The sequence below is a fragment of the Taudactylus pleione genome, unplaced genomic scaffold (genome assembly GCF_031769625.1).
Source record: "Taudactylus pleione unplaced genomic scaffold, aTauple2 ptg000202l, whole genome shotgun sequence".
NCBI classification, from domain to species: Eukaryota; Metazoa; Chordata; class Amphibia; order Anura; family Myobatrachidae; genus Taudactylus; species Taudactylus pleione.
This window is the reverse complement of record NW_028284604.1, coordinates 8,029,363-8,047,420: the sequence shown is the minus strand read 5'-3', so window position 1 is coordinate 8,047,420 and position 18,058 is coordinate 8,029,363. Positions and strand designations below refer to the sequence as shown.

At 44.6% G+C, this 18,058-nt stretch overlaps 1 protein-coding gene across 1 annotated transcript in view; it reads left to right on the top strand.

The window, feature by feature from the left end:
• Positions 1–18,058, top strand: part of MCC (MCC regulator of Wnt signaling pathway) — a 367,976-nt gene that overhangs the window by 338,188 nt on the left and 11,730 nt on the right. The window contains exons 16-17 of the mRNA XM_088477689.1: positions 14,646–14,852; positions 16,798–16,889. Coding sequence (XP_088333815.1) covers positions 14,646–14,852; positions 16,798–16,889 — 299 coding nt within the window. The remainder of the gene's footprint in view (positions 1–14,645; positions 14,853–16,797; positions 16,890–18,058) is intronic.

The following is an 18,058-nucleotide window of genomic DNA, read 5'->3' as shown; positions in this document are numbered from 1 at the left end:
TAAATGCCGGTTAAACAAAGACAGTGGATACAAATATAGAATACATGCTTGGTTGTACCAGTCTATATCTTTTTAACAAAGCATCAATCCAGAGAAGGGTGATTCCACTTTATTTGGCTCCGTAGGAAAGGGTTATTCAAAACTGTTTTTCAAATGTCATTTAACAATCTCTGTAAAACAACTAGTGCTGTGCAATTGGAAGCAGAAAGCAGGGTAGTGTAAAGCAAAGTTGTTTAAGAAAGCCTAATGTCTGCTGCCAAACCCAAGCAGGGGTGTATCTAGTGATCCAAGCGCCCCTGGCAATGTAATGGACTGGCGCCCCCCACCCCCCTCTATGCAGTGCCCTCAATAGTAATCCCCCAGTAGTAATCCCCCCTATGCTGCATTGCCCCCAGTAGTAGCCCCCCCTATACAGTGCCCCCAGTAGTAGCCCCCTATACATTGGCCCCAGTAGTAGTCCCCCCTATACAGTGCCCACAGTAGTGGCCACACTCCTAAATTGCCCCCAGTATTGGCCACCTCTATACAGTGCCCCAGTAGTGGCCACCCACCCCCTAAATTGCCCCCAGTAGTGGCCATCCCTATACAGTGCCCCAGTAGTGGCCACCCACCCTCTAAATTGCCCCCAGTAGTGGCCACCCCTATACAGTGCCCCAGTAGTGGCCACCCACCCCCTAAATTGCCCTCAGTAGTGGCCACTCCTATACAGTGCCCCCCAGTAACGGGCACCCCCCCATAAAGTGCCCCCAGTAGCTGCCACGCCCTATTTCAGTGCCCCCCCCCCTGTAGTGCCAGGCTTACAAACACACTCACAAAGAAAACAAAAAAATTCAACTTACCTGATCCCCGCTCCTGACGCGACCGGCGCTGTCTGCTCTGACTGAGTCCCGGCCGCTCTTCTCCTTGATGGGAGAGACGTCATGACGTATGACGTCTCTCCCATCGCATGCTGCGGGGGGAGCCGGCACACGGAGCTCATTAGTGAGCTCCAGCCGGCTCCCTCCGCGGACGACGCAGCAGCAAATGAGAGTCTGTCTGACTCATTAGCTAGCTGCTATTACAAACCCACAGCCACCGCTGGCGGCTGTGTGTTTGTAAACTGTGTAGGACAGACCACTATCACTGCGGTCCCCCCTACACTTGTGGGGCCGGGGGACTTGTCCACCCCTTGGCTACTGGTGGCACTGCCAGGTGGCGCCCCCCCTTTGGTCGGCGCCCCTGGCGAGTGCCATCCTGGCCAATGGGTAGATACGCCCCTGAACCCCAGGAAAATGAAGTTATGACAAGAAAACCAAAGGACTTGCTGAGATTCATCTAGAGAAGGCTTTTATTACTTGTAGTGAACCAGTCACAAAAATCTGTTAGAACGGACGTTATAATACATATTTTTTCATGTTGTCTGTTGGTCATTTACAAGGGCAGTGCCTAGTTCACATCAGTCCCCACCCAGCTGCATTGTCACTCTATGATGATCTGATAAATCTTTGAAAACCCAGAGTTGTTGTTGATCCATCATATCTGACTAATAACATATAATTAGCTATCAGTATCTATTCCGGCTGCATTGTTTGTCCTCATTTGTCAGGGTTACTATGATACATTTTGTTTGTCAAGAGAATGTCTCCATCTTTCCAAAGGCAGCCACTTAGTAATTTCAGCAGTAAGAAAACATGTAATTCAGTATTCTAGGACTGATCATTTAGATGCCGTGTGGTACAGTCTCTATGTAATGTATGCAGCTATACTTCTAAAACTTAGAATCATCTCATTATTTAAGTGTTGACGCTTGCTGTTTTTTGTTCTCTGAAATAATTGAGGATCAAATTGTACATGTCCTACCATGATTTCTGCCAGGCAGAAACCTAAGAGGGTGCCCACTTACTTATTCAGATATAGATGGACGGGGTGATGACACACAGAGGAAAGTCCATAGAACAGTTTAATCGTATTTGTAGAACATGTCACGTTTAGCTGCATTTGATGACCCATATCCAGCTGGGAGAAAAGATACCTACTTTAGAGGGACATTAGGTAAGCAGCCAGCTGGTAGCAGACACATATTTTGGGGGGTAGAGATGCTTGAAAATGTTGAACCAGTTTGTAATTCAGTGGCCACAAATATGGGCACAGTACAATCAAGTGACGTTGGTTTGATTTGTGGCTCATCTTTACAGTTCTCTGTAATTCACCTTTCACAATTAGCAATCATTCACATTTAAGCTTGTAAGTGTACACTCCGGCTCACACGCAATCATGTGTGAGCTGTCCAAAGCTTTATTCATTGTTGAAAACACAAGCGTAAGGGAGATGCTGTGTGTTGTGGTGACAATTACATTTCATCAGAGTTAAGTATAAGTTTTTCACTGGGTTACCAGGCAAGTAAGTAACATTCTGAACCAGTAACATAGCTGGGAATGCAGCCTGTCCATGCACACTGGGCCTGATTCAGAGACGCACGCTAGTGCCACCGCAGCTGTTAATTTGTATGTAGCGGCCGTGCGAACATATGCAAATGTAGCAGCCACCAGGATTTGTATTGAGCCGCTTCAAAAATCCAAGCGACTCTGTACAAAGACACAGCTGGGTCGCATATCAGTCAATTATTGGACTTCTGAGTAACCCTATGGTCGCGGCGAACTGAGACACCAGAGCCATTTTTACTGCGTACAGGATCACAGTCGCAGATCGCTTGCGTTTCAGTCACCACCTCCTCCTTGCCGCCCACAAATGGTCCCTGCCTGTCAATCACTTTGCCAATAAATTCTTCCTGCGAGCTTCATCGGTAATGAAACTCGACGCGTGAGCAGTGTGACTCATACACATGCGCAGATTACCGATGATCGCTCAAACTGCATAAACATCGGCTTTGCGTACATCTCTGAATCATGCCCATTGTATATGTGTGATGGGTATACGTTCATTCAGTAATAGTAATATCTGCAGTTTATGGGCCAGATGCACTAAAGCCTTGGAGACTGATAAAGTAGATGGATATAAAGTACCAACTAATCAGCTCCTAACTCATTTTTCAAACACAGCCTGTAAAGTGACAGGAGCTGATTGGGTAGGTACTTTATCTCTCTCCAGTTTCACTCTCCATGGCTTAGTACATCTCCCCCTATGTATTGTAAGCTTTCAGTACTACATGAGAAATGTGCAGAACTGAATGATTACAATACATATTACAGACTTTTGTTCTGTGACTTATAACTCGCACAGATAAACAATGAACACTGTATCCACTTGTCATCATAGTTATTATGTGATAAAGAAGGATATTCCTTAAGATGGGTATGTAGGAAAATGATGTGGCCCCTGTGTAAAACTCCACAGCTGACAGCTACCAGCTTTTATTGTGCCGCACTTATTATATTAATCAGCCGTTCTCTTATTCTGCATTGTGTTATTCAGAAGAACAGGCAGCAGATATAACAAGTTTATTTTATTATTATTACTCATCACTACCACAATTTTCATCAAGCTAGATTTATTACAGTCATTGGTGTTAATGTATTCAGAGTCATAATTTTGTGCTTTACTTAAATAATTACACTATTAATTAAACTATGATAATTCCTGCATAAATCTTAATGTTCTATCCAAGGCATAATAACTTGATGATGTTGAAAGATTAAGCTGAAATTATTTGCTCTCATTTAAGAAGTTTAACAAGTGGATTGACCCCTGGTGGGCATTGGAAGAAACCGTACTCAGCCAGCTGGCATGGAGAAATTGTTTACATCTCCTATTATAGAATAGTGGGTTGGAGGAGGAGAGAGGATAATGAGGGAGAGGGGATAATACTTTACCTCTCATCAGTTGGCACCTTCCTTGTTGGTTCTCTCACTAAACTGTATATGTTTATAATGTCGAAATTTAGACTGTGGGTGAGCGAATGTCGACATGTTCTGAATATTGACATTAAAAATGTTTGCATTCAGTTTGTCGACAACGTCAGAATGTGGTAAGCAGTCTTGTGGGCGCGTACTCAGAGTTGCATCTATTCTGAGTTGTGCACATGCCAAGTGGACGCCTTTTTCACACCGATCTCTTGCACCCAGCATATAGGGTAGATGTAAGTGCTGATACTAATGATGGCAGCGGGCAGAAAATAGTGGGGCTGCATGATGGGTACACATGAAGACGTGCATATAGTCACATTATCATACGTTGGCAAAATATCCACATTCTGAATGCAGCCGCATACAGAGCTGTGTACGCCTCAGGATCAGGCCCAGTATATGTATCCTTTTTTTTTTTGTCAACTATATCACATGCTACTTACTTTTTCCACCATCCAGCACACCACACTCTGTAATTCCCCCTGATTTTGACCCTTATATACCTGTAAATCTGGACTGGAAAAGCCCTTTACATATTGCCTTTATGATATTGGCTGGTTGTCCATACTACTTGGAGTCCATTACATGTTGTGCCTGCCATCATGGGCATAGCTATAGTGAGTACAGGGGATGCCATTGTTATGGGCCCTGGACACAGATCATATAGTTGGCTGGCAGCACTACAATGTGGCATATTGTGAACTGGGAGCACTACAATGTAGCCTAATATGAACTGGGGGCACTGTGTGATATAATGTGAACGAGGGCACTACTATGGGGCATGAAATAAACTAGGGCACTACTATGGGGCATAAAATGAAGATCCAATACAGAGATAGGAGTCTGTAGAAACCCTGGGGACCCGGGGGTCCCTTCAAGATGTTGCTATAGGGCAAACAAAGACCTGGCTATGCCCCTACCTGCCATCCTAGTTTGTTCATCTATCCTATTATCAAGCTGATCTATGCTTTTATATTCTACTGAATATGGTATATTCCTATTACCAGTATATTATACATCTAGTCCTGTGAGCCTTACTAATGGAAATTATCACATTTTACGTCCATTAATAATCTCCTGGAAGACTAACATTTTTACTATAGAAAAAGGAAAATGTGAAGCACTTATCCTGGATTTAGTTGATGAATCAATTAAAACAATGGATTCATTAAAACATTTATTTAAGGTCTCAATAATGTCAAATGCACAAAATCACATATAGTGCAGAAAACATGTATAGGTACTCTGTATAATGTGACAGAGAGAACTTGTATATAAAAACTTTCTGAATATTGAATAATTCAGATAACATTGCGCTGTCCAGTATATTGCAGCAATGTATTCTCTCAATTGTAGCATAAACACACTGATACAATGTATATAATGTTTGCAAACAAATAATAGGATAGAGCTAACGCCTAGGAGTGCCAGGTGGCTGTGTAAGTGCTCACAAATATATTGCATATACCGGAGTTATTTGGATTTACAGTTTTCATTTCAAAGTGATTGCTTTATTCCAGAGTGTCAATCACTATCATATTAACATCGGAGCTTTCACTTGTTGCTTACCTATATAGGAACACTGCTTCTCAAGCTAAAAAGGATAATCCTTCTATTCTCTTACTAAAGGGTATTTGTTTGCAAACATTATATACATTGTATCACTGTGTTTATGCTACAATTGAGGGAATACATTGTTGCAATATACCAGACTCCGGGCCTGATTCAGACCCGGTCGCTAAATTGCGCTCGCATGCTAGGGGCGATTATCGCACATATGCGTATGCATCAAAGTACACATGCACGAACCAGTCGCGGCCGGAAATCGTGCGCTCGTAGTACACAGACTGGACGCGACCTTGAGTGACAGCGCCGTTTGTGGGTGGTGACGGGAAGGTGCTTGAGAACAGGGGAGTGGATGTGCGAACACAGGCGTGTCTGAGCGTTAAAACGGAGTTTAATGGGTGTGTATAATAAGCAAAGTAGCGTCACTGAACACGTCACTTGGTTGTATTTTAGCCTGAACTGATCGCAGTGCTTGCGGTGGGGGTAGGGGCTACCTCAAGGGCTGCGAGCAGCTCCGTTGGCTCTCGATGTTACCGATTATTCATACACTTCCTGGAGAGGACGTGTGCTAAGAGAGAAAGGTGGGCGGCTTTAAAAACCTGCGTACGCTCACTGCCGTCGCTCTCTAAGACATAGAGGGCGTCCTTACGCCACACAGTGCAATCGCGGGATTTGCATACCCGGCCCCTTTTGGCAGCAAGCAGGTCAGAATACATTGTTGCAACGTTTATCTGAATTTATTCAATATTCAGAGACTTTTTATATACAAGTATATACAGAGTGCACCTATACATGTTTTCTGCACTGTGATTTTGTGCATTTGATATTATTGAGACCTTAAATAAATGTTTTAATTAATCCATTGTTTTAATTGATTCATCAGCTAAATCCAGGATAAGCACTTAACATTTTCCTTTTTTCTATATGTTTTTGTGGGGAGCAGACCCCATTGTGCTAGCAGCTACCTGACTTAGTGGTCTGTGAAGTCTATACAGAGCGCACCATTATTTCATCTGTTCTTATTTTTACTATAGAAATGTAAAGTAATATAGATGAATTATTGGACATAAATGTGTAAAGTTGCACAAAGTGGAAATTCTTTATGTGCTGTTGGTGTACGGTATGATGTGGGCTCCTAGTGTTTGGGGTAAGGAGGTAGGTTTCCTTGGTTGTGTGACTGTTATATGAGTAGGAAGACTGCTGAGGCTGGATAGGATTGTGTGACTGTTATATAATAGGGAGGCTGCTGAGGCTGGATATGATTGTGTGGCTGTTATATGAGTAGGGAGGCTGCTGAGGCTGGATATGATTGTGTGGCTGTTATATGAGTAGGGAGGCTGCTGAGGCTGGATATGATTGTGTGGCTGTTATATGAGTAGGGAGGCTGCTGAGGCTGCATATGATTGTGTGGCTGTTATATGAGTAGGGAGGTTGCTGAGGCTGCATAGGAATGTGTAGCTGTTATATGAGTAGGGAGGCTGCTGAGACTGGATACGATTGTGTGGTTGTTACATGAGTAGAGAGGCTGCTGAGGCTGTATAGGATTGTGTGGCTGTTACATGAGTAGGGAGGCTGCTGAGGCTGCATAGGATTGTATGGCTGTTATATGAGTAGGGAGGCTGCTGAGGCTGGATAGGATTGTGTGACTGTTATATAATAGGGAGGCTGCTGAGGCTGGATATGATTGTGTGGCTGTTATATGAGTAGGGAGGCTGCTGAGGCTGCATAGGATTGTGTGGCTGTTATATGAGTAGGGAGGCTGCTGAGGCTGCATACGATTGTGTGGTTGTTATATGAGTAGGGAGGCTGCTGAGGCTGGATATGATTGTGTGACTGTTATATGAGTAGGGACGATGCTGAGCCTGGATAGGATTGTGTGACTGTTATTTGAGTAGGAGGGCGGCTGAGGCTGGATAGGATTGTGTGGGCTCCTAGTATTTGGGGTAAGGAGGTAGGTTTCCTTCTTTGTGTGACTGTAATATGAGTAGGGACGATGCTGAGCCTGGATAGGATTGTGTGACTGTTATTTGAGTAGGAAGGCTGCATAGGATTGTGTGGCTGTTATATGAGTAGGGAGGTTGGTGAGGCTGCATAGGAATGTGTAGCTGTTATATGAGTAGGGACGATGCTGAGCCTGGATAGGATTGTGTGACTGTTATTTGAGTAGGAAGGCTGTATAGGATTGTGTGGCTGTTACATGAGTAGGGAGGCTGCTGAGGCTGGATAGGATTGTGTGGTTGTATGGCTGTTATATGAGTAGGGAGGCTGCTGAGGCTGAATAGGGTTGTGTGACTGTTATATGAGTAGGGAGTGCTGCTGAGGCTGCATAGGATTGTGTGACTGTAATATGAGTAGGGAGGCTGCTGAGGCTGGATATGATTGTGTGGCTGTTATATGAGTAGGGAGGCTGCTGAGGCTGCATAGGATTGTGTGGCTGTTATATGAGTAGGGAGGTTGCTGAGGCTGCATAGGAATGTGTAGCTGTTATATGAGTAGGGAGGCTGCTGAGACTGGATACGATTGTGTGGTTGTTATATGAGTAGAGAGGCTGCTGAGGCTGTATAGGATTGTGTGACTGTTATTTGAGTAGGAGGGCGGCTGAGGCTGGATAGGATTGTGTGGGCTCCTAGTATTTGGGGTAAGGAGGTAGGTTTCCTTGTTTGTGTGACTGTTAAATGAGTAGGGAGGCTGCTGAGGCTGCATAGGAATGTGTAGCTGTTATATGAGTAGGGAGGCTGCTGAGACTGGATACGATTGTGTGGTTGTTATATGAGTAGGGAGGCTGCTGAGGCTGGATAGGATTGTGTGGGCTCCTAGTATTTGGGGTAAGGAAGTAGGTTTCCTTGTTTGTGTGACTGTTATATGAGTAGGAAGGCTGCTGAGGCTGGATTTTGTTGTGTAGCTGTTACATGAGTAGGGAGTGCTGCTGAGGCTGCATAGGATTGTGTGACTGTAATATGAGTAGGGAGGCTGCTGAGGCAGGATATGATTGTGTGGTTGTTATATGAGTAGAGAGGCTGCTGAGGCTGTATAGGATTGTGTGGCTGTTACATGAGTAGGAGGGCTGCTGAGGCTGGATAGGATTGTGTGGCTGTTATTTTAGTAGGAAGGCTGCATATGATTGTGTGGCTGTTATATGAGTAGGGAGGTTGCTGAGGCTGCATAGGAATGTGTAGCTGTTATATGAGTAGGGAGGCTGCTGAGACTGGATACGATTGTGTGGTTGTTACATGAGTAGAGAGGCTGCTGAGGCTGTATAGGATTGTGTGGCTGTTACATGAGTAGGGAGGCTGCTGAGGCTGCATAGGATTGTATGGCTGTTATATGAGTAGGGAGGCTGCTGAGGCTGGATAGGATTGTGTGACTGTTATATAATAGGGAGGCTGCTGAGGCTGGATATGATTGTGTGGCTGTTATATGAGTAGGGAGGCTGCTGAGGCTGCATAGGATTGTGTGGCTGTTATATGAGTAGGGAGGCTGCTGAGGCTGCATACGATTGTGTGGTTGTTATATGAGTAGGGAGGCTGCTGAGGCTGGATATGATTGTGTGACTGTTATATGAGTAGGGACGATGCTGAGCCTGGATAGGATTGTGTGACTGTTATTTGAGTAGGAGGGCGGCTGAGGCTGGATAGGATTGTGTGGGCTCCTAGTATTTGGGGTAAGGAGGTAGGTTTCCTTCTTTGTGTGACTGTAATATGAGTAGGGACGATGCTGAGCCTGGATAGGATTGTGTGACTGTTATTTGAGTAGGAAGGCTGCATAGGATTGTGTGGCTGTTATATGAGTAGGGAGGTTGGTGAGGCTGCATAGGAATGTGTAGCTGTTATATGAGTAGGGACGATGCTGAGCCTGGATAGGATTGTGTGACTGTTATTTGAGTAGGAAGGCTGTATAGGATTGTGTGGCTGTTACATGAGTAGGGAGGCTGCTGAGGCTGGATAGGATTGTGTGGTTGTATGGCTGTTATATGAGTAGGGAGGCTGCTGAGGCTGAATAGGGTTGTGTGACTGTTATATGAGTAGGGAGTGCTGCTGAGGCTGCATAGGATTGTGTGACTGTAATATGAGTAGGGAGGCTGCTGAGGCTGGATATGATTGTGTGGCTGTTATATGAGTAGGGAGGCTGCTGAGGCTGCATAGGATTGTGTGGCTGTTATATGAGTAGGGAGGTTGCTGAGGCTGCATAGGAATGTGTAGCTGTTATATGAGTAGGGAGGCTGCTGAGACTGGATACGATTGTGTGGTTGTTATATGAGTAGAGAGGCTGCTGAGGCTGTATAGGATTGTGTGACTGTTATTTGAGTAGGAGGGCGGCTGAGGCTGGATAGGATTGTGTGGGCTCCTAGTATTTGGGGTAAGGAGGTAGGTTTCCTTGTTCGTGTGACTGTAATATGAGTAGGGAGGCTGCTGAGGCTGGATATGATTGTGTGGCTGTTATATGAGTAGGGAGGTTGCTGAGGCTGCATAGGAATGTGTAGCTGTTATATGAGTAGGGAGGCTGCTGAGACTGGATACGATTGTGTGGTTGTTATATGAGTAGAGAGGCTGCTGAGGCTGTATAGGATTGTGTGACTGTTATTTGAGTAGGAGGGCGGCTGAGGCTGGATAGGATTGTGTGGGCTCCTAGTATTTGGGGTAAGGAGGTAGGTTTCCTTGTTTGTGTGACTGTAATATGAGTAGGGACGATGCTGAGCCTGGATAGGATTGTGTGACTGTTATTTGAGTAGGAAGGCTGCATAGGATTGTGTGGCTGTTATATGAGTAGGGAGGCTGCTGAGGCTGGATAGGATTGTGTGACTGTTATATGAGTAGGGAGGCTGCTGAGGCTGGATAGGATTGTGTGGCTGTTATATGAGTAGGGAGGCTGCTGAGGCTGGATTTTGTTGTGTAGCTGTTACATGAGTAGGGAGTGCTGCTGAGGCTGCATAGGATTGTGTGACTGTAATATGAGTAGAGAGACTGCTGAGGCTGGATATGATTGTGTGGCTGTTATATGAGTAGGGAGGCTGCTGAGGCTGGATTTTGTTGTGTAGCTGTTACATGAGTAGGGAGTGCTGCTGAGGCTGGATATGATTGTGTGACTGTTATATGAGTAGGGACGATGCTGAGCCTGGATAGGATTGTGTGACTGTTATTTGAGTAGGAAGGCTGCATAGGATTGTGTGGCTGTTATATGAGTAGGGAGGTTGCTGAGGCTGCATAGGAATGTGTAGCTGTTATATGAGTAGGGAGGCTGCTGAGACTGGATACGATTGTGTGGTTGTTATATGAGTAGGGAGGCTGCTGAGGCTGGATAGGATTGTGTGGTTGTATGGCTGTTATATGAGTAGGGAGGCTGCTGAGGCTGAATAGGGTTGTGTGACTGTTATATGAGTAGGGAGTGCTGCTGAGGCTGCATAGGATTGTGTGACTGTAATATGAGTAGGGAGGCTGCTGAGGCTGAATAGGGTTGTGTGACTGTTATATGAGTAGGGAGGCTGCTGAGGCTGGATAGGATTGTGTGACTGTTATATGAGTAGGGAGGCTGCTGAGGCTGGATAGGATTGTGTGGCTGTTATGTGAGTAGGGAGGCTGCTGAGGCTGGATAGGATTGTGTGGCTATGTGAGTAGGGAGGCTGCTGAGGCTGGATAGGATTGTGTGACTGTTCTATGAGTAGGGAGGCTGCTGAGGCTGGATAGGGTTGTGTGGCTGTTATGTGAGTAGGGAGGCTGCTGAGGCTGGATAGGATTGTGTGACTATTATACGAGTAGGGAGGCTGCTGAGGCTGGATAGGATTGTGTGGCTGTTATATGAGTAGGGAGGCTGCTGAGGCTGGATAGGATTGTGTGACTATTATATGAGTAGGGAGGCTGCTGAGGCTGGATAGGATTGTGTGGTTGTATGGCTGTTATATGAGTAGGGGTGTTGCTGAGGCTGTATAGGATTGTGTGGGTTTTCTTTGTTAACTGATTTGAATTATAGTGCGAATTGCCTTCAAAAATCTAAATTCATTTCTGTGGTTCTGCACTGAAAAGCCAAAAGCTGTTTTTCTGTAGTATGTAATAACAATTATATGTAATAAAATACTTAAAAAAATATAACTGGACAGATTGAGGCATGTATCCATTAAAGCGCTTGTGCTATGGAAAGTCTTTTTTTCATAAGAATGATATTAGGTATTTGTGTGCAAATTTAGAATGAATTAAGTACTTTTAAATGACCATATAGAATCTAATAAATGTTTATGCAATAAGTGATGAGATTTTTATGATGCTGCTGTTAAGTTTGCTGTTGCGCAATGGCGTTCTACCCAGGACTGGATTAAGGCTTGTGGGGGCCCTGGGACAACTAAGTTGTGGGGGCCCCCTCCAAGCCACAGGGAGCCACCTTCCCCCACCAAGCCTCATGGTGCATATTCCCCCCCCCCCCCCTTCCCGATTACTCACCTCGAGTCCTGTGACTCTGGCACTGTCAGCACTGCTGCATCCAGCGCACAGCGGCTCCTGAGGCCCCACATCAGTGATCAGCGTCACAGATGTGATGTCATGTGGCACTGATGAGGGGGCTCGGGAGCCACACAGCGCTGTATGCAGCAGCGCTGACTGTGCTGCTGCATTCAGAAAAACAGAGCCGCAGCAGCTGAGCCCCCATCCGAGGACAGGTGCCGCTGGACACTTGTTCTCGGCAGGGTCACACTTACCTTGTGTGGGGTCTCCTCTATGTCACCCCACCCCTTAATACGGCCCTAGTTTTACCTAACACAAGTGGTGGTTGGAAATGGTTTTCAAAATTATGTTTGTGTGTGAATTTAGAATAAACGAAGTACTTTTTTAAAGGGCATATAGAATCTAATAAACGTTTATGCATTAAATGATGTGATTTTTCTGATGCTGCTGTTTGATAAGTTTGCTATTGACCTATGACGTTCTACCTATCATATGTGGTTTTGGAAATGGTTTTCTAAATGGAAACCGTTCAGAACCAATATACAACAAGTTACATCTATTCTGCTGGTTATCTTAACTGAGCTCTGCAACCAAACTTATTGTCTGCCTCATATAAATGGAATACACCCCATAAATCACTTGCACGTGAATGGAAGAATAATCAAGCAGTTAGGATAAATTAAGCTGTAACCTTGATTAGCTCTCCATTACAGTGCTTAATGTATCACCAAGAAGTTATTTTGGTTTAGTTTTTGGTTGCTGTTATTAAGTAGTATGTTGTCCCCTTCTAATTTGTTAGTGAAATGTCACCATCTGCTGAAAGGCTTTACTCTGTAAATCTGCAGTGGGAAGGCAGGTTATTAATGTTACGCCAAATAATAGTGTGTGGGCTATTGCTGTCTGTGCCAGCCCTACAACATATTTTATACGCTGGTAGTAATAAACGCCATGCATGTCGGAAGAGCGCCTTTCCTCCTTGCCCCTTAATCTCAAATGAAAATTTACAGCAGATGTGATATCGCCTAATCGTAGCTGTTTATCCTGTTTGTTTTAGCAAGCCTCCTGCCTCTAATAGATCCTTGGTTTTAGGCACATCTTGTAAGTGATGTTTATTCAATAGCATTTAATATATGTCCACGCTTCGTCTTCTCAGGATCGCATTTAATTCAGAACAGTGCTGCAGAGTTCTCCTGTTGTACGGCCAGGCTGGTTGCAGCTGTTGCAGTCAATTCCAGCTGCAAACAGTAGTCTTGGAAATGTGTAGTTGTCTATTGTGAGACTATAGCTGCCAATTAGGTGCCTTGTGAATGGAGAGCTGGTAGTATGTGGCTGTTTTTCTCACATCTTTGCCACAAATAGCCATGTGCTGTGATTTCTAGACATAGCTGCCTCTAGCAGGTAGGCTAAATGTGTCATTACTTTACATTGGAGATCTGACAAAAAAATATATATCTTGTGAGCGACACCATGACAAAAGCTAAGGTACAGGCTGTAATCTCTCTCCCTGCTCCCTGGAGACTCTGCTGCAGGAATTCACTGATGAAAGTAAATGTGTAATAAAAGCATTTGGCACACTGACAAATAGGATCTCTTCAGCGATGGGGGAGGCTCACTCACTAGGCAGACGGATGGAAGAAAAATGAATAAAGGTGCATAAAACTGCTTTTAAGAAATTGCATTAAGTGTTTTTCACCTCTGGGCTACAGAATCTGATATGGATTCTCTGAATGATGTGATGCTAAAGAGAGAGGGTTTGTAAAGCCCACAGGGCTGTCCTTTCTTCAGGTATGTATTTAGCTACCCTGATAACTAGAAATCCATTATCAATTATCACACTACAAGTTCTGCCTCCTGCACTCACCTTATCAGTGGTGACCAGCCGGCCTCACAGTGATCCCACATCAAGGTAACTGGTCTTTCAGTGCAGTCCAACAAAGACTAGGGCACAGTATTGTCACTTGTGCCAGCCAGAGACTCCTCTAAACATGCACAATATATAGAAGTGCTCCAATTATATCCTTCTAGTTATAGAAAGTCACTTAGTGTGGGAATATTGTCGATACACTGCTCTAATTACGTTCACTTCTCAGCCATCAATAATTAGTGTTTGTATTTTGTTTAACTTTGTTGTCTACAATGATAATGGGCAAAAGATGAGAAGCTGCCATGTAGTTGTCCCTGTCCTGCTGGACAGAACATGCTGCAGGCTCAGTCTCCAGCGCATCCTGGGTTCTGCTGATTTAACCAACTATTCTCTTTCAGTATGACTGTACCAATGAGATAGAATGGAAAGCTATTTCCTTAGTATAATGAATGAGCGGAGGTACTCACAGTATGCAGTCTGGAAGCCGACGGTCGAAATGACGACCGCTGGCTTCCCGACTGTCTAATCCTGGCAGGGGTCTAATGACAGGCGTCGAAATCCTGACGCCAGTCACTTTACCCACGCCGGGAGCCCGACTCCCGGCATACCAATTGAAGGTAAGTCGGGGGGAGGGTTAGGTTAGGGGCTCCGGGGGGAGACTTATAGTTGGACTAGGGGAAGGTGGGGTTAGGCCCCCCCCGGGGGGTGGTTATGGTTAGGCACCCCCACCCCAGGGAGACATAGGTTTAGGCTGTGAGGAAGGGGGGGTTAGGGTTAGGCACCCCTAAGGGAGGGGGAGGGGGGTAAGGTTAGTGAATACTTAGAATACTACCTGTCCGGATCTTCACTGCCGGTCTTCCAGCGTCGGGATTTGTACCGATTCCCTCACTACTCACTTATTGCTGTCATCTATGAGCTGACCTTGTGTTTGTCTTGTACTGGCAGGAGGAAATGGCTGAGCTCAAGGCGCAGTTATACCTGCTGGAGAAGGAGAAGAAGGCTATAGAGCTGAAGCTGAGCACGCGGGACGCCCAGGAACAGGCTTACCTGGTACACATTGAGCACCTCAAGTCTGAAGTGGAAGAGCAAAAAGAGCAGAGAATGAGGTCACTGAGCTCAACCAGTAGCAGCAGCAAGGACAAAGCGGGAAAGGTGAGAATTCCTATTAGCTGTGTTTCTTTTAGGTCACATAACCACCAGGTTGTTTTTCCTATTCATGGAATACACGCTGGAAAGTACAGGTGCTGTTATTAGTCTCCATGCAAACAAAATACAAAGAATGGTTATTATGAATACATCAGTAAATAGGAGTGGGATAGGTTTTCAAGACGCAAATCAATACAAGCAGCTACCAATGGAAATAAGAGAACCACCTAATTCTCTATGCGCTAAAAGAGAAAATGACCATGTGCTCGGCTTTACGTTTGTTCAGCACACACACTTCTAAATACAATAAAGATTCCACCTGTTTCACATTTACCACCAACAAGTAAAGAGTCCTTCACAGTCCTTTCTTTGGGGTGAATTACAGCTGACAGGCTTCTGGTTGTCTCCCATGGTGCTTTAGTAGGTAGCTTTTTGAAGACTTGTAAAGGTTTCTTTGTAATCATATTACTCGCTGTGCCATGTGACTAATGACCTCCTTAAGTATAAGAAAAAAGGCTCATAGTGCAGATAATCCAATTAAACGCACTTTAATACTATAAAGAATAAGTACACACAGGAAGGTATTCGTACCTGAGAGGGATGAATGACAGTCCTATAGCAGCTAGTCTGCCGGATAGTTGGATGCCGATGACCCGCACAGTGTCTGGACGAGGGCCCTCAAATGAACTCTCCAGGTAACGTGGATGACCCCTGTTCTGCTTGACCTCATTGTTCATCATTCGCATTAAATGGTTTAATGATGACTGTAGTATCTGTTGAGGTTTAGAGAATTTTTACAATTGGTATGGAATTGATTTTCCCTCCAGAGGGGAAAAAGAGATATTGACATTTTTATCAATCTCTGGAAAATGAATGGGTTTTGCGCTAATGTGATGTATATAAAAAAAACTCCAATCTAGTTCATAAAAAGCATACATATTCAGATTACTATACACTGTAACATGCTAAACAATCTGCACAATTATATGTAGAGGTGGGTGCGTCAATCTGTCTATGCTGAGTAAGGTGATGCATCACGCCCCAACCCACTCTCGCTGTGGTAAGGGATGGTATCAAGCCCAACACACACATTCTCCCTGAGGTAATGAATGGCATTAGGGGAAACCTACTCACCCACTGAGGTAAGGGATGGTCTCAGGCCCCCCACAAACTCATTCTCCCCGAGGTAAGGGATGGCATTAGGGGCAACCCACTCTCTCACTGTGGTAAGGGATGGCATCAGGCCCAACACACTCATTCTCCCTGTGGTAAGGGATGGCATCAGGCCTCAGGCCCAAAACACTCATTCTCCCTGAGGTAAGGGATGGCATCACGCCCAACACACTCAATTCTCTCTGAGGTAAGGGATGGCATCACGCCCAACACACTCATTCTCCCTGAGGTAAGGGATGGCATTAGGGGCAACCTACTCTCCCACTGAGGTAAGGGATGGTATCAGACCCCCCACACACTCATTCTCTCTGAGGTAAGCAATGGTATCATGGGCAACCCACCCTCTCACTGAGGGAAGGGATGGTATCAGGCTCCACCCCACTTAATCTGTCTCACTGAGGTAAGGGTGGTATCAGACTACACCTGCTTTGATATAGTGTGTGTTGAGTGAATAACTTCAGAACTCACAAATGTCACCCGGCCGCTCAGTGAGACAGGACAGCAAGGCAGCGGCAGATTTGTTAAGACTAGATGTTCTGTGGATGTAATGCCTAATGGCCCGTATAACTGCTTACTATAAACATATGCTCTGAGCCTGCTGACACTTTCTCTTTATAATTTTACAGCAGTTAATATATTTTTGATGTGTTTGTGTTGATTTTGATATAATTGTCTCATAGACGGAAAACACATCTTCCCATTACTATGTGTTGTGGTAATCATGCATGCAGTGCAATTTAACCGTGAATGAAGCTACATCTTGTATATTGTCCCATAGGATTCTGTGGAGGGATCAGCCTTGTCTTTGTCTGAGCTGAGAGCTTACAATGACAGTGAACTAGCAGCAGAACTCACAAGTGCACTGAAAAGGTGAGCGCAAACACAGCCTCAGAAAGGTTCCTTAGTAATACAGAGACTGGGGTGACTCTGGGATATTTATTTCTATTATGACAATGCTGAAAGCAATGGGTTTAAAAAGACAGCATGTGCTGATCTAATGGAGCCCATTAAAGAGCATTCCAAGCTAGTGTTAGTCTATTACTTGAGTAGAGCTGCCTGTACGTTGGGGCAAGATATCCAATCTGCAAAGATGTTTCTATGCCCACAGCCTGATTGAGAACTATAGTCTGTATGGTTTGATATTGCTCATTGATGATTTAATAATTCTCCTATGTTTTGGAGCAATGTACTAAAGCAATCTGAGCAGCTAATGTGCACACTATATTACCAGCATAACACATTTCCCATCTGACCAGAGGAGCTGCCTGCATTTGCTGTCTGATGCCTTGTTTAATGTGGTTCGGTAGGGAAGCGATTCTCCACTGCAGACAGCTGAGTAATTGCAGAACACAGGAGAGAAACTCTAATCGGAATGATGCCACCTCCGTTCTGTCTGTTACATGTGTGAGGTAATGCAATGAGCATTTGAGAACTAAAGTGTCTCCAGTGAAATCACAACATCTGCCGCTCAGTGAGAAGCTGGCAGAGGCAAACTGAGACATTTACAGTAAGCTATTATGTCACAGCTTTGTGATGTCTACCTCAAGCCATTAGGATTTACCAAATTCTACAACATTCTGGCTACATATTCAATAGAGAGAAATGTGTTACTGTTATATGTACACAGAAAGGGCAGGCATGTTAGTGTCCTCACGTATACATCATGTGTTGTACTGCTGCTGTAAGATTATCCCATCCAAACATATCATTGTATAAATAAACACAGTAGCGGTTTTTACATCTCCTTGTTTCCTCCATTTTGTACTGCCTGCACCAGGTTCCAGCCTACTGATTCTTCTATAAGCACTGGCCTGATTCTTGCTGTGCGTTATTGTAAGAGACAATCCATAGCGTGTTGGGTAATGTACTATCCTTACTCCAGGAGTAGTGCAGAAGGAACATTAACACTTGCTAAATACGCCATTATACACTGAATGATTTGTATGACTGTTACATACCAAAATGACACCGTTCCATCAGAATAACTCATAATATTTTGATATTAGTGACTACAGTGAGTTGGAATGCAGAGAGTAAAG